Here is a 25,679-nt window from a genome sequence, read left to right as displayed (position 1 = left end):
ATAAGGTCTTTTTAAAAAGATTTATTAGTCACAAGTAAGGCTACATTAACACTGCAATGAAGTTACTGTGAAATTCCTCTAGTTGCCACAGTCCAGCATCTGTTCAGGTCAATGCTCCTAACCAGCACATCTTTCAGGATGTGGGCGGAAACCGGAAAACCTGGAGGAAACCCACACAGACACGGGGAGAATGTGCAAACTCCATGCAGACAGTGATCCAGGCCAGGAATTGAACCCGGATGTGAAGCAGTAGTGCTAATCACTGTGCTACTGTGCCGCCCAAAATAGTTAGCCTTCTTTTTACAAAAAGAGAACAATTAAAATACTTTTGACAATATAGCCAAGGAAAAGGAGACCAATACCTTTATTAATTCCATTCTATTTACAACAAATTATATACAATAACCACTGCATTTACACTGTATAAACACAAAACATGCATTGATAAGCATCATTAGTACTGGGATTCCTAAAGGCTGCAACATTAAAATACACACCATTAGGTTAGAGTACATTGTACAAGTAGTGAAGTGTCTCCTTAAAGACTTGTCGTATTATAAATGCCTCAAATAAGAATGGAAAGTTGTAACATTCAATATTAGTGATATAATAAATGATCAGCATCAGTCTCTTCCAGTCCATTTCTGTTTTATCATTGAGTAATATAGTAAGGACCAGGAACTTATTTATTAGTGTCACAAGTAGGCTTACATTAACACTGCAATGAAGTTACTGTGAAAAGGTGTAAACATCTGCAGATTGGCAGCAGGAAGATTGAGCCAAGTGAGTTTTATCTGGCCAGTGCTGAAGACAACACTTTACACCCAGAGGTAAAATACACATAGATTTTGTTCAATTGTGTATGTTGGGGCAGAACCAATTTTCATGCATCTACCTGCACCAGTCAGTTAGATTCAGCTGATATTTTCTCAGTGAAATTGAAACTAATTTATCATGACCAGGGCAACTGAGTTATGGTGAAGGAACGTGTGTTTTTTAAATTTATAATAATGAAATTTAAGATGTTTGATTGGTCCTTAGGGGCTTTTAAAACTAGAAAGTTGGAGAGAAAAAAAGAATTAGTCTTGACCACAACTTTAATCAATCTTTCTCTGCCTTTCCTTGTCTGGCTGCTGCATTGGAGCAACATTTTCACACTAGAACTACATGACATTTCTAAATCACACTGAGATTGAGGGCTCAAACTTAGGGGCAATCATAGTTACAACTCTTTACAAACTAAACTAGTAAGGATCTCAATATTGAAAGATGCAGCCAATCTAGGATCATTTGGTACTTAGAAGTGATTTAAATTAAAAGTACAAGTGTAGGTAAGAGATTGGATCCAAGACAGATTTATAGTTGTTTTTGATTAAATACAATGAGTAACTTTTCTATAATGTAACTTTTTTTTGCTGTAAACAGATTATGTAGCAGTCACTTGAATGTTTTGCAATATATCTTTCTTTTAAAGATTGCACACGTGTATTACCAGGTGGTGTACAGGTTTTAACTTCAGCACATCAAGCCACACAACAATTGGATAGTGGGCTATTATGGGCAAAATATTTTCCCACAGAAGTACAAGGCCGGTCTGGATCCAACTCTGCAAGACTGTAAACAGCCCCTCCTGATCCAAGGCAGAGAATAAAAGATCCTCACACCGAGCAATTAGCCACGGATCTTACTGCAGAGTTAGGATTACCAAGAACAACAATAATTATCCTGCTAATGGATCGCAGGAATTAATTACACAATGTGATCACAACTAGAAATGGTCGAATATGACAACATCACATCCTACAACAGGAAAACAACCGGTCTTTTTGTTTACAAAGAACTTGGAAATATTTTAAAATTACTAGCCAACCATTTTCGCACACTTTTATGAAAACCTCACTCTAATGCACTGATAATTCACCTGCTTAACAACTTAGTCCACACTAATTCAACATATACTGTAGCATTTTCTATCTCTAGCATCAGTTAATCTTTGTCCTCCAGACCGTAGTTACAATAAATTCTATAATGTAAATAAAATTAGAATCTCATTAAAAAGATCAGGAGATAATTGGATTGCACATTTCACTCAATGAGTGCGTTCAGTAACAAATGAGTAAGGACCAAATATCCTTCATATACACACTGTAAATTATAACCAACGTTACAACGGACACCCCACCGAGTCCTTGCTTCAAGGCAAAGACTCGGCCACCCTGTAGTACACGTATTTCTTTGAAGATGATGAGTCTTGTCAAACAAAATACACTACAAACTCAAACACTGTAATTGCATGGGTGGCGGTTGGTTATACATGGACAGATGACAAACTATACCCTTCATACCCAACTGACCCAGTCCCAACCTCCTGGAGACTGTCTCCACCCTGTCACACTCTCAGCCTTGTTCACCAACATCCTAACCACATTTCAGTTCTGTGGGATTGCAAACCGGCCCCAGATCTGATGAACCCATGATCCAAAATCCCTTTTAAAAACTAAAATTGTAGGCTTTTATTATGAGGTCCAATATATGAATAATGAGTATAATAGGGTATTAGTGTTTCTTATTTAGGAATCTTCACATTATAACCTTTCTCCCTTCCATTTATATCTTATAATCTTTCACCTTCCTATGAAAGGAGGGAAGTTCTTGTATGCATGTCTTTAAATTTAGGATATTCTTAAGTGCTTCATGGCCAAAGAAGAACTTTTTGAAGTATAGTCACTGCTGTTATGTAGGCAAAAACAGCAGCCAATGTGCGCACAGCAAGCTCACACAAACAGCAACAGAATACATCACTAGCTAAATTGGTCTTGATAGTGTTGTTTAACAACAAGCACTGCTCATTAAAAAAAACTGTTTTCCTTTAAAAAAAATCAGGGATATGCAGTGGTGATTCAACATCTCACCTGAAAGACCGTAAATGCAGTAACCCCCTGTACTGAGTGCCACATCAGAGGAAGGTTCTTCTCTCAGGTTCTGGGATAAGGCTTGAACTCACAAGCTAACTTGAGTTAGAATGCTACCACTGGATCAAGCTTATTGAAGGCTATTGCACATTTCCAAAGGAAGCCGGCGTGCGGTCCACTGGGTACAGTGTCATGATGCTACATTGACTTAGTGTTGGGTATAGTTCCCCGAGGGCCAACATAATGTGTTGCTAGGCACAGTTCTGAGGGCCAGCATTGATCAGTTACTGATTCTGATTCTATGGGCAATGTTAAGAGTTTATTTATTAGTGTCACTAGTAGGCTTACATTTATACTGCAAAGAAGTTACTGTGAAATTGCCTTAGTCGCCACATTCCAGCACCTGTTTGGGTACACCGAGGGAGAATTTAGCACGGCCAATGCATCTAACCAGCACGTCTTTTGGACTGTGGGAGGAAACCCATACAGTTACGGGGAGAACTTGCAAGCTCCGCACAGACTACCCATTTCTGGTCCAATTACATCAGTGCACTGTTTATCGCTGGCAGACAAGACAGTGATCATTACTGGATTATAGCCAAGCCAGATTCTCTAAGATCCGCACATGTTATTTTCCCGTGCTAGGCAGGTGCTTAGACTTCAGTGGATTTACCCTTTAATTCTAATGACACTGAAGCAAACTCTAGCAGCCCTACTGCTATCCCAGACATCAGCCATCTGAGCCAGGGATTGAATCTGGGATCCTTCCCATTTGAAAGTCACAGATAGGTGAAGTCTGGCATTCACCTCTGAACAATATCCCACTGCCAGAAGAAAAATCAAAAATTTAAAAACAAATCCCTGCACAGATACCCCGGAGGGAGTCTTGTTACAAGAAAACCCAAAAACATTAGGAAGTTAGAGTTTGCTAAAATGATCACAAATTCTGTATCAGAATCCCATTCACAAAAAAAAAGCACCAATGCCCTTCATTTTGATAAGTACAAAATGAACTGAAAGTATTTAAATTCCCATTTGTTTATGAAATGCAGCTTCAGAGAGATTATTGTTGCTGCCGGTGTCAGAGGTAGCATTTACAGCTGCAGACTAACATTAGGGTTTTACAAAGTGATGGTGCCATCCAGGGCTTCGTAAAACAGGGCAACACATTAAACTGCCTAAGTGAAGCACACATTTACTACCCAGATCAGGCACTCACAGGAATGTTGCAATACTTCTGTAAAAAAGTGCTGGAATCCAAAACAATAAGAGAAAATGCTGGAAAATCTCAGCAGATCTGTCATTTTCCAGCATTTTCTGTTTTTGTTGCAATATTTCTGCACCCGTAGTCTTCTGGAAACTGACAGTCCAATGTTAACTCAGTTCCTTTGCGGAGCAATTATTAAAGTCTTAATGCTTTTACTACTCAGATTCATTAGGTCTGTTGCTCTTCTCACTCATTTGCTGTAACTGTACGATACTATTTGGCTGTTATAAATGGAAACATAGCATCAAAAGGTAAGGAGTACACTCCACAGTTCAAGAGCCTGTCCAGATAGGGGACAGCTTTGTTCCTCATGTACCATCAACTGTTTCCTTTGACCGTGGACAAATCCAGTTCACCCCAATTTGCAGCAGCACATCAGTAAAGTGTTAAGATTGGTGATGTAGTTTGTGCTGTGAAACTTACAGCAGTACAAATTTACATTCTGCCGTTCCAGATCTGGGGAGAGCCTTGAGAAAGTGCTCTGAGCTAACACAAGGCTGGGGTGAAGTACCAGCAGCCAAATAAATGAAGGTGATGAATTAAAAGGCTTCACCCGTAAACAAATGGGTATCGAGGAAGGTCAACCTAACTTACTTGTCCGCCTAGAAAAGACTCTCCATCACACAATCTGGAACATTCTCCTCTAACAACCATTCCATATGTTCATGCATATTGATTGAAATGCTTGTATTTTAAATAACTGATTATATATGTATATATAAAACCTAGCACTATGCACCGCTTAGGAGTTTTGCTGTTATAAATGTTCTTTTTGCATCTTGCTCCCTTATCTCACTCTCCCATAACTGAATCCAACTCTTTCTGCCCATTAACGTACAGAAATCAACGGGATTACAGGTTCTGCAATTTGATATTGGCTAATCAGACTTTAATCAGGTGACCTTTCAATACACTAATCAAGTTGGAACAGTTCTACAAAAATGATTATAAGAATTAACTATTTCTCAATTATCTTCAGAAGGGTTGCCACGAATGCTTTCTTTAAACATGGAGGGAAGGAGAAGGTGAGATAGAGTTTAGTTAGAGGAATTAATGACTTTAACTAGTTTACTCCCCACCTTTCTATCCTGAAGCTGCTTATATGAAGATACAAAGTCTGAGAACATGAACCTTGCTGGGATACACAGCAATGATTATTGCTGTGATAAAGACCATGAAAGATGCTGGCTCCATAGGTGATCCATTTTATGAGTTTAAGCTTGGTCAACTTCTGTCACCAGCGGGGAGTGAAACATAATCCTGAATTACAGAGCAGGTATATAACTCAGGCAGAAGACTGTGCATGATTAGCAAGCTAACAGAAGGAGATGACTTTCTATTACACTGCAAAAATATTAACTGTCCAAACCGCAAACTTCCCTGACAGACAGAACATTCACCATATTTCTCCAGAATTCAGGAACTGCGAATTGCAAGAGGGAAAATGAAGACAGCGCTCACGGTGACTGCTCCATTCACCCAAGCTGACAAACAGAGGTAGACTACAAAAAGCTAATGTAACATTGAGATATTGTGTACGAATGTATTCATAGCACCTGCTATGAATATGCAAAAGAATGAAAGCTTTATATGGTTATACTACATCGATAACAGAACAAATTTGCTAGGTCAGAACAGGCCTGGGTCTTTTGGCCCATGTGGGTTCATGGCACAGCAGCTGGTGCCTTTGCCTATGAGGCCTCCAGACACGCTGCTGTAAAGATTACTGTCCTGCAAGAGTTCTTGTAAATGGTATTGCACGTTGTTGTCATTTGCACACTATTACAATACTACAATCTCAGCAATGGAATTGCTTCCAGATTAGAAGCTGCCACTTCAGCTTACTGAACTGTTTAGGAAAATATTCAAGAGCTTGCTGGAGAAAACTTGGCATTTATGAGAGGACCAACAAACAGCAGCATCTACTTTTGAGTCGGGGTCAACAATCCTTTCCTTCCCGACATTTCTTATATACAACTCTTCAGATTACTGGGAAATTTCAACTCCGTTCAATTGACTGTGGAGTAAAAAGGCTGTCGGTCTGAAGCTGATGTATCGCAATCCAATTTGCCGTGGTAGACTTTCATTTAAACAGCATCAATTACAGCTTAGAGTTAAAGGAGAGATGCAGTGGTTCCCCCCGCCCCCCCCATCAGATCTGGGCAGGACTGGAATTCCCATTAACGTGAAAACTGCCTTGTGCAAGGTTCGCCATTTACTAGCAAGGAGAACATAGTCTGAGCTGTTATAGACACTAACCTCAGGGAGCACTTCATCCAAACTTATTTACAGATTTAACATTAAGGGGTGCCATTGAAAAGTGACTGGTGTGCAGTCAGATCTAAATAGTATAACTATTATTAAAAGCATTCGGTCTATAAAAATGACTTCCTAAAGTTCTGGAAAGGCCTGATGCAGATGGCCTTTATCAATTGATGAGACCCATTCTTTTTAGTCACTGACATCAGGACCACAAGGATGTTAAGGAAAAAAATCCCCAATTCGTTCAGATGCAGATGTGACAATGGAAGCTCAAGGCAGCTGTTCAGAGGCTGGGATGTGATGACGTTGAAAAAGTCACTTTGCTCCATATTAGAAGCACAGGGTGGCTCACCCAGCAACTAAAGGCAGTGAATCGGACAGAAGTGTTTCTCACGCTCCCTTGTAGACTAGTACGTGTACCTCACTCAAGAAGGTAATTAATTTTGTCCAATAGGCTCTTTATAAAAACTCATATTGCAGGAGACTCATGCAGTTAGACCACAAGCTTTCAGAGATGGGATAGTCACTGAATACTTCTTAGGGAAGCCAGACAGATTCGTTGAGAATGAAGGTGTTACACAGTCTGAAGTGTGGAAGCACATTTGCTACAGTTTTTCATTCAAGATCTCTTCTGTTTCTCTCCTCTCCACCACTTCCAGAACTGACATTGTTGAGGCATTTCCAAAGACTTGTGGGTTTGCATGTTTGAATTGGTACCACTTTCTTCACGTCTCCTGCATTCCTCTCCATATCGCCAGTATCATTGTTGTATCTGACCGAATGCACATCGGGAATCTTAGAAGTGAGCGAGAGATGCCTGTAGTATTTTCGCACCAGGGTTCCAAGGCGTTCAACACCATGGATCACGCTCGGCACGTCCTCGGGATAAACTATCGCTTCGCTGCCACGCGGTCCGAATAAGCAGGACCGCATCATCACATTTCTTCAGAATGGAGGGATCCTGAAGTGCTTTCCGAGGCAGATCCACCTGAAAAGGTCAGCACAAGTCAGAACGCAGAAACATTGAGGATAAAAGCAAGCAGCATATCAAGTCTAAACTTCATCTGATGGCCATACAAATGCACCTTTACAGTTGGAGACATTGGAAGAACAATCAGGAACCAGGCCAACTATTTCTCAGCTCAAACCCAGTCAGTTGTGCTGGGTGGGGGTTGGTGGCATTTGAGGCTAAACAAAGTGCCACATTCTTTCTCCACACCATATCTATGACCATAATACTACATTCTGCACCCTACGTACTCTATGAGTGGTATGTTTTGTATAGAGCACAGGAAACAATAATTTTCACTGTACATGTGACAGTGATAAATCAAATCAAATAATTACAGTTGAGATCAGCCACCAACTCCACGGAGGACCGAATTGGAGACTTTCCCTGTTTTTAAAGCTCACGACCAGACTGCTGTCATCAGGGGAGATCCTCCTGGTGGATCGTTTAAAACTTGGTGACCCCATAAAGGACAAGGAGTGATTCTCTCTGTAAGAGAGAGAGTGTTCTGTAGCAGGTGGAATGTTGCTCACTACTGTTGCAGGTAGGTTAAATATTCTGCACACTTTCAGCTCACCTGGTAGACCTTCCTCCAAGCACCATTCAATGCAGCAAGAAACCGTTGCAGCTCCTCAGCACAACTGAAATACAGGAACCAAGGAGGAGACTTCTGATCGTCGGACAGCTCCTAGAATATAATTTGAGAAACACTGCTTACACCAGGGATGAATTCACAAATATGTGCCCCGGAGACAAAGAAATTGAAATCGCGTATGTAGATGTAGCAAAACGCCTCAGCGAGTGATGGTGGACAAGGCCAGCACAAGCATTCACTAACAGACTACGCTTTACTTTTATTGCATGGTTTTTGCAAAGTTGTCAGATATTTTATATTTTCCATTGGATTATAACTTCAGGTATTTCAGACCTTACTTTTTAAAATATATTTTATAATATATATATAAAAAAATGAGGGTAGGGTACAAGAAAGCTGTGCATAGGAAATGATTAACTAGCCTTTTATGAGATATTAGATTATTAGTGAACGGTGGGTGTATTCAAACAGTTACAGAATACTTTTTTGTTGAACAGAGCTTTATGGTGGTCAGGAAGGCGAATGGGATGCTGGCCTTCATAGCGAGGGGGATTGAATATAAAAGTAGGGAGGTCTTGCTGCAGCTGTATAGGGCATTGGTGAGGCCGCAGCTGGAGTAGTGTGTGCAGTTTTGGGCGCCGCACCTGCGCAAGGATATTTTGGCCTTGGAGGGAGTGCAGAGGCGGTTTACTAGGCTGATACTGGAGTTGAGGGGGTTGAGCTATGAGGAGAGGCTGAATAAACTAGGCTTGTACTCGTTAGAGTTTAGAAGAATGAGGGGAGATCTCATTGAGACGTATAAGATGATGAATGGGATGGATAGGATAGAGGTGGAGAGACTCTTCCCGCTCAAAAAAGACAGTAGGACTAGGGGGCACAGCCTCAAGATAAAGGGGAGGCGGTTTAGAACGGAGTTGAGGAGGAACTTCTTCACTCAAAGGGTGGTGAATCTCTGGAATTCTCTGCCCGTTGAAGTGGTGGAGGCTGCCTCGCTAAATATTTTTAAGAAGCGGGTTGATGGGTTCTTGATAAGAGAGGGGATTAAGGGTTATGGGGAGAGGGCGGGAAGGTGGAACTGAGCCACGACAGATCAGCCATGATCTTATTGAATGGCGGGGCAGGCTCGAAGGGCTAGATGGCCTACTCCTGCTCCTATTTCTTATGTTCTTATCCAAATTACAATATAGCTGTTCTTTCACATTTTTCCTGCAAGCAAGTAAATGGTATTGAGATATAGGCCACCTCTGATCTAATGGAAACACAGAACAGACAAGGAGTTGAATGTCCTACTTCTGTTCTTTCCAGTGCTCCTGACTGTGGTGGAAATCTGTTAGAAGCTATTTATTACGTGGTTGCCAATTGCTGGGGTTGCCACTTGGTTCTGATTGCAAGCTGACCCAAGTTTTCAACTGACTTGTAAAAACTAATGACAAAGTTTATTGCTGGACTGTATATTCCTTCTTTTGCTAATTTCAAAATAAAGTTATTATTGCGAATTCAGCACAATAATAATTGTGTTATTCAGCTGAAGCAATCACAATGGCAGGGCTTCATCAATGCACTGACTATTAAAAAACACAGTAAAAAGTCTGACAACACCAGGTTTTAGTCCAACCTATTTATTTGATAATATACTCACTAGCTTTCGGGGTTACCCCCTTCGTCAGGTTCACCTGACGAAGGGGGTAACCCCGAAAGCTAGTGAGTATATTATCAAATAAATAGGTTGGACTAAAACCTGGTGTTGTCAGACTTTTTACTGTGTTTACGCCAGTCCAATGCCGGCATACCCACATCATTATTAAAAAACAAACACACGTGAGCCTAATACCACAGCATTCAAGTCCCACAGGATCGTACCATGGAGGAGGGTTGCCTGTAATTTCTTATATGCTGCATTCTGATCATAACCAGAGAAGACACTTCACACCTGGGACGAAGGGCAAGTTATCTTTCACTATGCTCCCAGTGAATGGTTCAGACAGGTATGAGAAAGTTACATGGCAGCTCTCGTGGCTCAGAGAATCTGAACTAAGAGGTCAAAATCTATTAATGTCTGATCTGAACAAGTAGAAAGGGAAATTTTCAAAGCTGTAATGATTAGGACTGTCCCTTCATTCTGTACCAACTGACCCAACACAGGCTACAACAAAGTGTAGATACAGCACTGAACTGCAGGACTGGAGCCATAATCTTAAAATTTCAAATTCTGGATAGTTTTTCCACTGAGTTGTAAAGAAAGGATTAGTTCCCACTCCACCACCATACTGTAAACTAGGAACACCACAGCAACAATGAGCACCTTAGGAACAGAGGCAGGGACAAAAATTTACAAATAACAAAACATTTTCTAACAGGGAAGTTCAAAGTATAGGATGTTACACTGTTACTCACCATTAGACAGTACTCTCTGCTGGGGTCGATGGAGACACTGCTGACATTAGTTAGCTCAGTGCTTCCCAGTAATCGGAAGAAGCTGGTCTGAGAGTCTTCATGACATGTAAACACCATCCTGTCAGTCACAACAAGGCAGCATGGGATGCATGGAGAGGGTGCAACACCCTGAGGAATGATCTGACAACACAATTAATATACTGAAACAGCTACATAATAAGAGGGAACTTGTGGCTATTTTTAACTCGATTGCAAACAAAAAAAATCAGAGTGCAGGCACAAAAATCTCTATCAGTTTCTCCTCTCTAGTCAAGGATCAAGTTCACCATGCATTCTGTCATGGCAGTTGGTGCATAGTCAAATAACATGAATGACACCATCAATTTTTTGTTATTTAACACAAGTCATTGTCACACACCATTGTCTCCAGTTCACAGATGAATTTGTGGGTACTTAGAAGTATTGAAAGCCAATGGCAGATAATGCCAAGTTACCCGATAGAGAGAATTGAGCCTGTGGGCAGAGCAGGAGGGACTAAGCAAATTATTTTGCGAGATCGCAATTAAATCATGTCTATTGTTGCCCAGGCAATCAGCGCAGTGGTTATCCAACAGCAGTTGCATTTGTTCCCCTGAAAGTCTTGGGGAGGGGGTTTTCCTTCCCACCCACCATGGGAATCGAAGCGGGCGAGGGGCAGTCCATGAAAAGGTTCTTTGACCTCAGGCGGGATTTTCCAGTTTTGGGATGAGCACAGCCGGAAAAACCCGCTCCCAATGTAAAATAGAGCAAAATCGTACATGATCTATAAGCCCAGCAGAGTAGGCAGTATCAGTGCATTAACTCCACCCTGACTATTGCCAAGTCAGGAAAAGCAAATCTCTACATTTTCTGTTTGTGTCACCATTTACTACAGATCAAAGGATGATACAGACTACACATTCTTTAAAAAAAAGAATCTCCAACTGCCCCACTTCCCTCAAAAGTCTCCCTCAGGGTAATACCGACTGACCTCAGGGTGGAGTTAGTTGATCTCTGCTAGAACAGCAGACCCATGGATCTTTACAAACTTTGGTGACCCTAACTCCTGATCAGTATCCAGTGATTCCTGATAAAGCGCGAGTGTGTACATTGGGCAAGGACAGGATTAGGGTTGGTTTTGATATCTTACTCTAATATACCACCAGTTTTACAACGAAGAATGGCCATGTGTGTGAGAAACTAGTGTGTCCAGTGCCTGTGGACTATATACTAGACTTGGAGAGCAAGAATAAAGGATTTCCATTAGTGGAAAGCACATTCTTTTGCAAGTAGAAATACAGTATCAAATGCTCTCAGTTACAAGACAGCACTTGGGGTGGTATGATGGCAGTGGTTAACACTGCTGCCTCACAGTATCAAGGATGCGGGTTTGATTCTCAGCTAGGGTGACTGTCTACGCGGAGTCTGCACATTCTCTATGTGTCTGTATGGGTTTCCTCACACAGTCTGAAAGATGCACTGGTTAGGTGAATTGGCCATGCTGAAATTTCCCCTCAGTGTACCCGAACAAGCACTGGAATGACTAGGGGATTTTTCACAGTAATTTCACTGCATTGTTAATGTAAGCCTACTTGTGACATTAATAAATAAACTTTAAACACTACAGAGCGAAGCCCAAAGTCAGTGGAACACAATAAATAAAGAACATTACAGCCTATCCTATTCAATCGCCCAATCCTTTTTGTGACTGGAGTCTCACTGCAATTCAAGCTCACTCACCCCTTTTGAGACTGCCTGGCAAAGATGCTGCATCCAGTCTGCCATCTCCTCCTCATTCTCAGCACTTAGTTCCAAAGCCAGTCGCTCTGTCAGAATCACCTGGAATGTGTGGGGTCGCTCTGTTGTGCTGGACCTTCGACAGCCTCCACATTGTTCTCCACTACAATATAAACAGCAAGGGAGATCCATCAGAATCAGCATGACTGTGCTAAAACAGCCTAACAATAGGGACGGATAGAACATCTGGACTTGCAGGAAATCGGTACAGTTTTTGTCACAGAGATGTGGAGTCCTTCCAATTATCAAGATACAAAATACACAAATTCATTTTTGTTTCTACAAGTCCAATAAACTCAAATTGGTGCTGAAGTGGCTGTTCTTAACTCATGGGATCACAAGATGGATGCAGCCAATCATGGTTAATTCACCAAGATCCATTGTGCCAATAACTGGAATTCCAAAAATTCCAGTTTTCCATGATTTCAGGGTTTTTGTCCCCACTACATTACCTGGAAGTCTAGAAAATATCTTGAACACTCTGTGTAAGGAACTTTGTGGCATCAGTGATAAATCAGCCTTTTGCAAGTTTGAACCAAAGCTGCCTTGTCCTGTCATCAGGAATTTAGTATATACCAATATTCTAGTTTCTTTTCTAATTCATACACTCAATAAAGGTCCCCTATTCAGCTGTCTTCCAATAAGCTCATGCTTTCCAAATCTTTCCTCTTGAGTGCCATTGACAAAAGGGGGTCAGCCTTGAAGCACTTCCCTGTGTAGTCTCCACAACCTGAATGTCTCATGTCTCAGGTGACTAGTACTCAAAATAGTGTGGTCTGGTTAGGGCACTACAGCTCGAGCGGGGCATCGGGAAGCTTTGGTTACGTAATTCAGGTTTTTGCGGTTACTTTTCTCCAAGGATTGGTGTATCGGATTAACCGACAATCCCAGAATGCTCAACTTCATTCTTATTTCAAAACCATTCGTGAAGTGTTATGTCCCCTGTGTTTTATTTGCTGTATTTTACAAATTACCCATATTAAATTTCCTCTGCCATTGTTCCATCCTTCTGCAATTTGTGTTCCAATTACTTTTATGACTCCCAAACTGTTTGTTCAGGTTCAGCTGCCCCCTTCTGGTTTCATACTTCATGAAAAAGTAGCAAAGCTGCTGAGGCCACTGCACTGAATCCAGAACCTCCCTGATCTGTCAGCTCTGCTACTCATCATCTTAAATTAGTTAGCCCCTCTTCTCTCGCTAACTCAGCTACATTTTACATCGTGTTGACCTACAAATTATCCAGTTCACAAGCTCAAGTCTGAAGCAATCTTGATCCTAATTGCAGCAACTTAGTAATGTTGGGGATTAGACTTGCTTACTAGGAACTGAGTAGGTGATTCAGTCCCTCAATTCTGGTGTCCCATTCAAGTAGATCATGTCTGATCCATATCTTAATTGATTCCACAACCGTACGACATTGCCTAACAAATCTACTTCAATCTTGCTGTTGAAATTTTCAATTAGTCGCCAAGTTCAACAGCTTGTCTGGGGGCATAATTCCGATTTGTACTTTCCTGTGTGCATCCCAGCAGCACCGTGAATGGGCACCCCCCCACCCCCACAGGATCAAGAGATGAGAATGAAAACAGAACTAAGTGCACAACCTCACCATGGGAATACTTACGCCAAGTTTACTGACATAAGCGGTGTCACATCTATCCTGTCGGGGTACTGATAGAGGATCCCGTTGCTGCAGGAATAAAATAATTTCATCAACACAATGGCACAGACCACTAATTTCCTCAACACAATGACAGAAGAAATATTGACTAGAGAAAATACGAAGTAGAAGCCATATGGTCCTTTGGGTCTGCTCCACTATTGAATACGGTCATGGTTAGCCTTCTGCCTCAATTCCATTTTCTTGCCTGCTCCCCATATCCCTCAATGTCTAATTCAGTGTTAAAGATACTCAATGATGAAGCATTTACCACTCTCATAAAATGTCACAGATCCATTACCCTCTGTATAAAGGTATTTCTCATCTCAGTCCTAAATGATCAATTCTTACCTTAACATCTGTGGAGAGAGAACAGAGCCAACTTTCTATTTCAGATGACTCTTCATCAGAGCCTTATTTTGGGGCCATGCGATGTTCTTGGTTTCCCAACCAGGGGAAAACAACCTCAGTGTCTGCTCTGTCAAGCTCCTTCAGGAACCTGCACGTTTCAATTAGATCATCTCTCATTGTTCAAAATTCCAAAACTTAATTTGCTCAGCCTCTCGGCAGAGGACAACTCTCTTGCCCCAGGAACCAATCCGTTGAATCTTTGCTGGATTACCTTCAACACATCCATCTCCTTCCTTTGACATGGAGAGATGGGTCACGTACAATCTTTTGACCCCAAACAGATCTCTTTCTAGTGAAAACAATTTCCATTTCCCAGCAAAATCCACGTAATCACATGCATCATTTTGTTTCATAACATACAAACTTTCCTGTAATGTTAGGGAAACCAAACAGTGGTGCTTTGCAACAGGTCACCTGAACTCAATAGTAACAGCTTAACATGAAAGTGAATGGGAGGGGGGAAGCAAGACAACTACGGCTCAGGCAAATATCATTACTTGGATGGAAGTACAATGCTGGCTCAATATCTTTTGAATTTATATCACAAGTAATTGGATAGCATTTAACATAGTCCTCAACGTTCTACATAACTAGCAAACTTCCCTACTTATATATCCCATTCCTCTTGCAATAAACATTACAAATGGCTTTCAACTCATTTCCAGTACCTGCATGCTAACTTTTTGTGATTCATGTACTAAGACATCCTGATCCCTTTGTTCCGTAGTGTTCTGCATACAAGGCATTTAAAAAAATGTCGTTAACTATATCTAACAGGTTAACAGATCCCAACCATGACATGAATTGGATGTAGTCTGCAAACTTAAATGCAGAGATGAGAGAACCTCACCTGAGGACTACATAGGAGGCCTTCCAGATTGGTGAGCCCAAATAACTGGTGCCAGCCTTGTAATGCAGAATTCCTTCCTTTGTAATTGCATTTGCATGCGCCATGTAGAGGTTCTTCTGAGGTCCTGCTGTTACATCCATGGGATCCTCCCAGTGAATCAAACTGTAGAGATGGATGGTCACTTCAGACACCTGTAAACACATCCATGAGAGTCAGGCACAGCAACAGATGCAACAATACCGGTAGAAAGCAGGCAAGTGCACAGAAAACAACTTCTTCCCTCTAGTTTCCATGTCGCTTCATTGCCACCTTCCGTTTTCAAATACGTTCCAATGCATGATCATCTTCTCTGCATTCTGATACATCGCTGTCTTGTCCAATACAAGATCATAAAGCTGCAACATTCCCCTTCTCCCTCGTTCTCATTTCCTCCCAGTTCTTTTTTAAATACCAAGCTTTTGTTATTTCATTGATGCTAATTTGCCGTAACTTTGGTGGTGTCTGCACCAGAGGCCTTGGTTTCTCAGTGACAACCCCTCCTGCCCCAACTTTTTTCTTTTTCCCACCTCCACTGTGCCGGAAGATTGGAAAACGGCTAATGTTACGCCGTTGTTTAAGAAGGGTGCCAGACAAAAGGCGGGGAATTATAGGCCGGTTAGTTTAACGTCTGTGGTAGGTAAAATGTTAGAATCCGTCATTAAGGAGGAAATTGCGAGGCATCTTGAAGGGAATTGCTTGATAGAGCGGACGCAGCATAGTTTCATTAAAGGGAAGTCGTGTCTGACAAATTTACTGGAGTTCTATGAGGATGTGTCTAGGGCGGTGGATAGAGGAGAGCCGGTGGATGTGGTCTTTCAGGATTTTCAGAAGGCGTTTGACAAAGTACCTCACAAGAGGTTATTGCAGAAGGTCGAGGGACATGGAGTTGGGGGTAGGGTGTTAGCGTTGGATTGGTTGTCAAATAGGAGGCAGAGAGTGGGGGTCAACGGGTGCTATTCGGATTGGCGGATGGTGACTAGTGGAGTGCCCCAGGGGTCGGTGCTGGGGCCTCAGCTTTTTACCATTTATATAGATGATCTGGAGGAGGGAACCGAGTGTAGGGTGTCGAAATTTGCTGATGACACCAAGATTGGGGGAACGGCAAATTGTGCGGAGGGTGTGGAGAGTCTGCAGAAGGATCTAGATAGGCTGGGCGAATGGGCCAGGAAATGGCAAATGGAGTTTAATGTTGGCAAGTGTGAGGTGGTCCACTTTGGTAGGAAGAATGGTAGGAAGGACTATTACTTACGTGGCGAAAAACTGCAGCAGGCGACGGTGCAGAGGGACCTCGGGGTCCTTGTGCATGAGTCGCAAAAACCCAGCTTGCAGGTGCAGCAGGTGGTCAGGAAGGCGAATGGGATGCTGGCCTTTATAGCGAGGGGGATTGAATATAAAAGTAGGGAGGTCTGGCTGCAGCTGTATAGGGCATTGGTGAGGCCGCAGCTGGAGTACTGTGTGCAGTTTTGGGCGCCGCACCTGTGCAAAGATATTTTGGCCTTGGAGGGAGTGCAGAGGAGGTTTACTAGGCTGATACCGGAGTTGAGGGGGTTGAGCTATGAGAGGCTGAATAAACTAGGCTTGTACTCGTTGGAGTTTAGAAGAATGAGGGGAGATCTCATTGAGACGTATAAGATGATGAATGGGATGGATAGGATAGAGGTGGAGAGACTCTTCCCGCTCAAAAAAGACAGTAGGACTAGGGGGCACAGCCTCAAGATAAAGGGGGGGCGGTTTAGAACGGAGTTGAGGAGGAACTTCTTCACTCAAAGGGTGGTGAATCTCTGGAATTCTCTGCCCGTTGAAGTGGTGGAGGCTGCCTCGCTAAATATTTTTAAGACGCGGGTTGATGGGTTTTTGATAAGAGAGGGGATTAAGGGTTATGGGGAGAGGGCGGGAAGGTGGAACTGAGCCACAACAGATCAGCCATGATCTTATTGAATGGCGGGGCAGGCTCGAAGGGCTAGATGGCCTACTCCTGCTCCTATTTCTTATGTTCTAAGGTCAGATTTTTGGCATTTCATCTTCAATGAAAAGGGAAGACCTGAAGGAGCCATAGCCCTTGTGCTCAATCTTGTGTTGTTTGACTTTTTAAAAATTCTTTCATGGATGTGGGTGTTGTTGGCTTGGCCATTATTTATTGCCCATGCTTAATTGCCCCTGGTGAGCCACCTTCTTGAATTGCTACAGTCCGTGCTGTTAGGAAGGGATTTCCTGGAGTTTGACGCAACAACAGTGAAGGAATGGTATTATAGTTCCAAATCAGGATGGAGCGTGGCTTGAAGGGGAACCTGCAGATGGTGGTATTCCTCTGCATTTGTTGCTCTTGTCCTTCTATGTGGTAGAGATCATGGACTTGTTATGTGCTGTGGAAGGAGCCTTGGTAAGTTCCTGCAATGCATCTTGTGGATGGTACACACTGCTGCTACTGCATGCTGGTGGTGCAGGGAGTGGATGTTGGAAGTGGTGGATTGGTTGCCAATTAAGCTGGTTGCTTTGCCTTTGGTGGTGTCATGCTTCATGACTGTTGGAGCTTTACTCTTCCAGGCAAGAGGCGAGTATTCCATTATATGCCTGACGTGTACCTTGTGGACAATGCACAGGCTTTGACAAATGAGGTGAATTACTTTCTGCAGAATTCCCAGCCTCTGACCTGTTCTTGTAGCCACAGTATTTACATGGGTGGTAAAAGCTAACCTCCAGGATGTTGACAGTGTGGGGATTGAGTCATGGTAATGTCACTGAACATGAGCAGATGGTTAGATTCTCTCTTGTTAAAGATGGTCATTGCCTGGCACTTACGTGGTGCAAAAGTTACTTGCCCACTATAGCCCAAGCCTGAAATGTTATCCAGGTCTTACTGCACACGGACATAAACTTCTTCAATACTGAACAGCAAACACCAATATTGCTAGTTTACCAGCAGAGAAATCCAAAATCACACCATCAGGCAGAATATAATCCAGTGAGGTTACCACATTACCTCACATCTTGATTCTTGGGCCACAAATTTGGTTAATGCCAGTTTCTGCATGGTTGCATCTGTAAGGATGCTGGGATATGGAGGCTCTCTGCAGCCCTTAATCATGGCAGATCTCAAAGCAGTGAGGAAAAACCTAAACATCAGGGAAATAAAAATATACACTGTATAACTGGTGCAGAAATAAAACTTGTGACTAAATAAGCCACAGTAACTAGTTACAGGCTTTAGTATTACAGGTACATTAGTTACAGGCCTTTACTAGTTACAGGCCTTTAGTATTACAGGTACATTATTCACACCACTATAGCCAGTTGCTACTGATGAAGCACATGGTATAAATCAGCAGGCCCCTTTGCCCATCCAATCTTCTTCCCTCCAGTCCTAAAGGCTTTGACTTACACAGATAGAGTTCCTTAGGTGCCAACCACCCTGTGATGCCTCATCCAAGTAGCATATGCAAGCTTAGATTTTGAGGGCCAATGTGTTATTTGTGGAGGTGGGCATCAGTACAGTTGAGTCTGATCTTCTTCTATCCTATTCAAGCAATGTTTGGAACTCTTGATCTGGCATTGCTGTAGAACAATGTTAATTTTAACATTAAGGCATGATTAGTTTTTGTTAATCAAAGATGTCAAATGAATAAGGGATAAAGACATATATGGAGTTAGAGCACTAATTAGCCATGATTTCAATAAAGGGTTGAACAGACCCATGGATCTAAATGGTGTACTACTGCTGTTAATCTATACCCTCCAAACTCTTGAGAAAAGCATTAAAAGCTAGTGACATGGCAGCTGGGAGAGTAGCCATTGACAGCATCATTACAAGTTATGTTTGAGGCTTAAGATAATGCAATTAAACACACAAAGTTTGATTGAAAGCAGCAGGCAACTCCAATATGTATTTCAAACCCAAATACATGCAGGTACCTTGTACGAACACAAGAGTCAATTGGGGCACACAACATCTAAATGCAACTGCTGCATGATTGTAGATGATTTATGATTGGGGTAGGTTAACAAAGGAATATGGAGGTAACATACTGTTTACAATAACCACGATTTGCACTTACTCTGTAAGAGATTCGTCCGCTGTGTCAAGCAGGAACTGCCTCCGCCGATTGGTGCAGACAAGCTGAATGGTTTGCTGACCGAGCCCCACCTTTAATTGAGAAGAATGAGTGAAACACAGGAGATCATGAATGAGGCTGGAATATCCAGCACCACAACTTGCCTGAGCATGGGAATGTAGGGGAAAATCACATTGGGAATTACAAGAGAACACTTGTTACATTATAATGCTCTACAATAAAGCTTTTCCTGCTTATTGTTTTCACAAAAAAGAAACAAAAGCGGCTTTGCAAAATTAGACTAAAGTGAACAGAATGAAACCTGCTCTCTCACTCTGCATGAAAGCTTTCTAGATATGAGAAACCAGTAAAGCTGTGTTCATTCCAAGTATCATTATCACCAACTTGGAACTACATGGCAGGTGAAATGTGGTACATTCAGCTTGTGTGTCATTTCTCCCTGCCCACCAAAAAATAAGCAGATATACTCCACCTTTTGGACCACCTGCAAAACAGCAATCCTTCTCTCCAACACAGCTGAAGGAATTATTTGCTTCAGCTTCACAATAACATTTGTGCATTACAGACAGGTTTGCCACTGATCTGCAATTGGATCCTGCACGGTACACACAACAGCTGAATTTTATGGCCATTTCCCCCATCCAATTTTATCCTGAAGGCACAGTCTTGTTGGTATTCAATCCTGCATGTGCCAGCAGGCCTTGAGCACCCAGCACGAGCGGTTACAGCTCACACAAAAGACATCAGAGAGGCTTGGCAGAACACTGGGGTGGAGGGGGCTGGCAGAACACAGAAATAAAAAGGATGAGGTTATCCTAACTAAGCTTAGTACAATCCTGGGCTGACAACCAATATCTGTACATTTTTCAGCAAACTCACCGAAACGTAATCGAGTTCATTGTAAGACACTGCTTCTTCCATGGCATAGGGCTTGTCTGCAGCTCCTGTACAGACCAACAGATAGCGTTAGACAATGAATCCAATCCACAGCACTGTTTATACTGTAATAACCCAACAAGCTTCTTCATTACACAATTCCATCCATGTATAACATTAAGCTTTATGTTGGAGACAATCTGAACAACGCAGGAACTTTTACTCTTCACATTTACACACAACTCATCCAACCAACAGGATTATGAGGCATTTTTTGTAAGCTGCACTTTTTTTTGCAAACCCCATGTTCTCCCACCAGAATTGAAAATTCTTAGCGTGTACAGCTCCATGGGTGCCAACCACTTTTTTTTCATCGTCTCTCTCAAGTGGTTTCAATATGACAATGGCAGGGTATTCATTCATGAAGGGTAACAGACATTTCCCCATTTGCAAGGCAGCTTATTCCGATTCACCAACATTTTTGGGGTGGCACGGAGACACAGTGGTTAGCATTAATGCCTCACAGCGCCAGGGACCCACGTTCAATTCTGACCTCAGGTGATTGTCTATGTGGAGTTTGCAAGTTGTCCCTGTGTCTGCATGGGTTTTCTCCGGGTGCTCTGGTTTCCTCCCACATTCCAAAGATGTGCAGGTTAGATGGGTTGGCCATGCTAAATTGCCCTTTAGTGTTAGGGGGATTAGCAGGGTAAATATGTGGGGTTACAGCCTTAGGGCCTGGGTGGAATTGTTATTGGTGTTGGCATCTTGGGCCAAATGGCCTCCTTCTGCACTTTATGGATTCTATTTTTCATCTTTGATAAAATAACAAATCTTGGACTGAGAAATAGTATGTGATCGATATGGAAAACAGGGCTGCCATTATTTGTGCCACTACACAATTAACACAAAGCCTGGAATTTCACCATCTTGTCCACCCCAGAATCAGGGTGGGTGAGGCTCATAGAACGACATTCTCCATTGGCCTTGGATGGGTGAGGTGGTAAAATTCCAGCAGAAGTGTTTGTGGCCAAAGCCATAGGCAGCAGATTGTGGAATTTGTTCTGTAAGAGACTGTGATGAAGTAAACAGTAAAAAAATAAGCTGACTTATATGGTCATCTTAAAGATTTTTGTGAAGCTTACATGTTAACGAAGGGGTGGGGATTTGGTCTTCAAGATTATACTGTTTCACTCAGACATGACACCCAATTCCTGCCCACCACACTAACAGATAGGGTTACCTTTCCTCAATAGGTAGATGTAACAGTCAGTCAATAGCACATAGAGCAACTGTAGATTCCCCTCCATGTGACCCGTCCACATTCGCATCATCTAGGAAGAAACACCAGAGGAGCAGAGGTAGAAAACGAGAAAGAGAAAAAATAATCACTCTGAAAACTGCTGAAGTATGAAGTCCTTTGCCAAATCAGAACAACTATCATAAATAACCAACAATTCAGCTTAATAGCCTAGTTAGTGAAGTTGAGATTTTTATGTTTAATTATTAGTATCACAAGTAGGCTCACATTAACACTGCAATGAAGTCACTGTGAAAATTCCATACTCCGGGCCTGTTTGGGTACACTGAGGAAGAATTTAGCATGGTCAATGCATCTAACTCGCATATTTTTGAACAGTCGGAGGAAACTGGAGCACCCGGCTTTGGAGTGGGTACAGAAAAGATTTAGCAGGATATTTCCTAGTATGGAGGGCATTAGCCATGAGGACAGGCTAGAGGAATTTGGTTTGTTCTTACTGGAACGACAGAGGTTGAGGGGTGACCTGAAAGAAGTCTACAAGATTGTGAGGCGCATGGACAGAGTGGATAGTCAGAAGCTTTTTCCCAGGGTGAAAGAATCAATTACTAGGGGATATAGGTTTAAGATGCGGGGAGCAAGGTTTAAAGGAGATGTACGAGGCAAGTTGTTTTTTTTTTTACACAGAGGATGGTGGGTTCTGGAACTCGCTGCTGGGGGAAGTCGTGGAAGCAGATGTGGTACTGACTTTTAAAGGGCTTCTGGACAAATACATGAATAGGATGGGAATGGAGGGATATAGTTCCCAGAAGAGTAGGGGGTTTTAGTTCAGTTGGGCAGCATGGTCAGTGCAGGCTTGGAGGGCCGAAGGGCCCATTCCTGTGCTGTAATTTTCTTCCTGCACCTGGAGGAAACCCATGCAGTCACGGAGAGAATGTGCAAACTCTGCACAGATTGTGACCTAGGCTGGGAATCAAATGTGGGTTCCTGGTGCAGTGAGGCAGCAGTGCTAACCATTGTGCCACCATGCTGCCCACGACAGAAGCTAAGATGTTTACATGAACAATATATCGGCTCACCAGGTCTGGCTTGACACCCGATTCAGTGGAGCTCCCCAAACTCTTCAGCAACTTTAAAAATCTTTGCACAGCGATAGGACTGCCTGTAGCAAATAGCTAGGATCTAAAATAAAGGCCCCCTTTTACTTTCCACCCAAACAGCATTAGGCCTTCTTTGCCCTGAGGTGTTTCCTTCTAAATCATGCAGGTTTATTCTTCTGTTGTCAGGTTCCCTTGCTCAGTTTCTATTTACTTTCCCACTCTCATGTTTTGGGTTTTAGCAGTTGCTTATTTTTCTCTCATTTCTCTCTGGGCTTTCCTATGTTGTTTCCCGAAAGTAGAATCTAAGATTCTATAATAGGAAAATCGGAGATATTAAAGGGGGAAATCCCTCTTCCCTACGTAGAGAGCAGTCAATCTCCTTAGAGGACTCAACATGGTTGAAATATTACCCACCTGTGCACTACTCCTTGGCGCCAGCAGTTTCCCACTGGCATTGTGCAAGTGCCAGCAAGATATTTGATCTGGTCCTCATGCTGTATCCACAGCTTGCTGTTTGGGTTACTGAATAGCAATCATAAGCTGTAATGCTGGACAAATGACCTCTCTAACACAGGCTGTTGAAATCAAGTGCAGTGCTCCCACTGCTACTCCCACTGCAAAGACTGGGGATTGAATATGGTACCTTCCATAAGTATTAATCAGGATCCTTACAATTTAATCAGGATCCTTACAATTAAATCAGATTGATTTTCTACTGCAGTCCTGCCGTTACCTTGTAGAGTTGCTCTTCATTCTCCTTGAAAACGTGAATCATCAGCAGAAGCAGCAGATTATTGTCAACCCTGAGGGGAAAGGACAGAAACATGAATCACAAGGCTGATGCCTCAACTGTAACACACTGGAGCAACTTATTAAAAAGCTTCTTATTCAATTCAAATCAAATGGGTTAAAAGAAAATGAGAGAGAGTTTTCACACACTAGTATTGTTAAGAACCTGGAACAAACAGCACAGTCGCTGAAGCAATTGAGGTATTAAGGGATAGAGTGAAATGGTACAGAAATCAGGAGCAACTCCTGTACCATCCACTAACTTCACATCTTTAATTCACAATTGAAGATATTATCCGGGAAGACCGGGGAGGCAAAATTGTGAACATGAAACATGCAAGCTAACAGCAAAGCGCAGACTGAACTTTTATGGCAGTTAGAAATGAACGGCTGGGCCGGAGTCTGACAACAAACAGCATGTCACATCAATTCACCTTTGAATTTAACTCTAAACAATTAAGACGGGAACAGTCTCAAGTGAAGCCCAACAGATTTCTCTTGATATTGAACTGATTATTTTAAAGTTAATTTATTAGTTGCAAGAAGGCTTACATTAACACAGCAATGAAGTTACTGTAAAATTCGCCATACTCCAGTGCCTGTTCAGGTCAGTGCATCTAACCAGCATGTCTTTCACACTGTGGGAGGCAACTGGAGTACCTGCAGGACATGGGGAGAACGTGCAAACTCCACACAGGTAGTGATCTAAGCCGGAAATTGAACCCAAGTCCCTGATGTTGTGAAGCAGCAGTGCTAACCACTGTGCCACCGTGCAGCCTATTTTCACTGTTTCCCAATACATGTGACAAGTATCATTTCTTGCATGCTTTGCAGTCAAAACATACCATTCACACAGTATATAGGGGAGAAGGATAGGGTGCAGCATGTAGTGTTACAGCTACCGATAGGGCGAAGGGAATGAGCAGCTTAATATGTGATAGGACCATTCAAGAATCTGATGGCAGCAGGGAAGAAGTTGTTCTTGAGTACATCAGACATTATACATGAAACGATATTTCTACCAGAGAAAACATCTCACGAAGAACATGAATTCAAATTTGATCTCCCTCGATTCTGTTGCATGTTTATATGGTGCTGTTTTCAGAATGAAAAAAGCTCCAAGAGTTTACAGTCTACTTTCACTTGCTATCTGACAACAGAGATCAATAGGTCACTCGCAAACTGCCTGACCGTTAGAACTTGGGGTCCAGAGGTGGTAATTCAGAAATTACATTGAGGCAGACACAAGGTACAGATGGAGGTGGGGAAATAAAAAGAGGGAATTGGGCAAAACGTAGCTGCAAATCTTACAAACCCTAGTATAGCACGGAACCTGTGGAAGAAGATACAAAAGTCCGAGATCACGTGCCAACCAACTCAAGAACAGCTTCTTCCCTGCTGCCATCAGAGTTTAGAACTGATTTAACTTGTAATAAGTTGATCTTTCTCTACACCCTAGCAATGACTAACAATACACTCTGCACTCTCTCGTTTTCTTCTATGAATGGTATGATTTATCTGTATAGCACACAAGAAACAGTACTTTTCACTGTATACTAATACATGTGAGAATAATAAATCAAATCAAAAGCTGCATCCAACATCTCATTAGGCAGTAGATTTAAAATACTTGTTACACAAAAAAAATTTTTCCTCATGCTACTTTGGGCTGTTTCGCTAATCACTTTGAGATTGTGCCCTCTGGTTATTGACAATTCAGCTACAAAGCTTAACATGCCGACCAAACCTCTGTTTAGACTTCTCTATCTGGTCGTAAATCAGCCCCATCACTCCTTTGATGATCATTTTACTGTTAATATGCCATAAAATTACATTTGGGTTCCCTTTCATGCTCACCACTAATCTATTCTCGTATTATCTTTTTTGGTCCTTTTATTTCCTTTTTCATTTGCCTTTAATATTTAGTGCAGGGAAAATCAGACAAAAAAGTTGTCAGCTGTCACAGCTCATTCCTTCTCCTACTCTCTAATTGCTTAGTCAGAGCGCTCTGGCTTTGGTTGCTCTCCCTTTCCTCAAATGTTCCTAAAACAGTACCTGAACCATGATCTCATTAAAGGCCTCTAATTGCTACAATACATTTCTGGCTGCTAGTCTTTGACTCCAATTTACCAGGGTCAGGCTCCTCCTCAAATTTGATAAAATTAGCCCTCTTCCAGTTAGTTTTTTTTAAATTCTGAATTTCTCCTTTTATTCTGAATTTCTCCTCACTATTATGATCATTATTCTCGAGATGTCCCCCAACATCCTCCATTTACACTAAGCACAGCTAAATGCAGAGTTAAAAATTTTGTCCACTCTGCAGTATTATAACATCTTTTCACAACAATAATCTTGTCCTCTCTCCAAGAAAGATT

At 42.1% G+C, this 25,679-nt stretch overlaps 1 protein-coding gene across 3 annotated transcripts in view; it reads right to left on the bottom strand.

Annotated features, from left to right (window-relative positions):
• Window positions 1-340: 340 nt before the first annotated feature.
• Window positions 341-25,679, bottom strand: part of plekhm2 (pleckstrin homology domain containing, family M (with RUN domain) member 2) — a 56,084-nt gene continuing 30,745 nt past the window's right edge. For all 3 annotated transcript variants that reach the window (XM_080215493.1, XM_080215494.1, XM_080215492.1), the window contains 11 exons: window positions 23,249-23,318; window positions 21,401-21,491; window positions 20,164-20,228; window positions 19,267-19,355; window positions 18,195-18,327; window positions 15,176-15,366; window positions 13,879-13,944; window positions 12,198-12,357; window positions 10,440-10,619; window positions 8,028-8,138; window positions 341-7,429 (listed from right to left, as the gene is read on the bottom strand). In XM_080215493.1, the coding sequence (XP_080071619.1) occupies window positions 7,292-7,429; window positions 8,028-8,138; window positions 10,440-10,619; window positions 12,198-12,357; window positions 13,879-13,944; window positions 15,176-15,366; window positions 18,195-18,327; window positions 19,267-19,355; window positions 20,164-20,228; window positions 21,401-21,491; window positions 23,249-23,318 (1,294 nt within the window). In that variant the 3' untranslated portion in view covers window positions 341-7,291. The remainder of the gene's footprint in view (window positions 7,430-8,027; window positions 8,139-10,439; window positions 10,620-12,197; window positions 12,358-13,878; window positions 13,945-15,175; window positions 15,367-18,194; window positions 18,328-19,266; window positions 19,356-20,163; window positions 20,229-21,400; window positions 21,492-23,248; window positions 23,319-25,679) is intronic.

Source organism: Carcharhinus amblyrhynchos, chromosome 30 (genome assembly GCF_965287045.1).
Source record: "Carcharhinus amblyrhynchos chromosome 30, sCarAmb.v2.hapA, whole genome shotgun sequence".
NCBI classification, from domain to species: Eukaryota; Metazoa; Chordata; class Chondrichthyes; order Carcharhiniformes; family Carcharhinidae; genus Carcharhinus; species Carcharhinus amblyrhynchos.
Note: the sequence above shows the minus strand (reverse complement) of the source record. Positions and strands in the feature narration are given on the sequence as shown.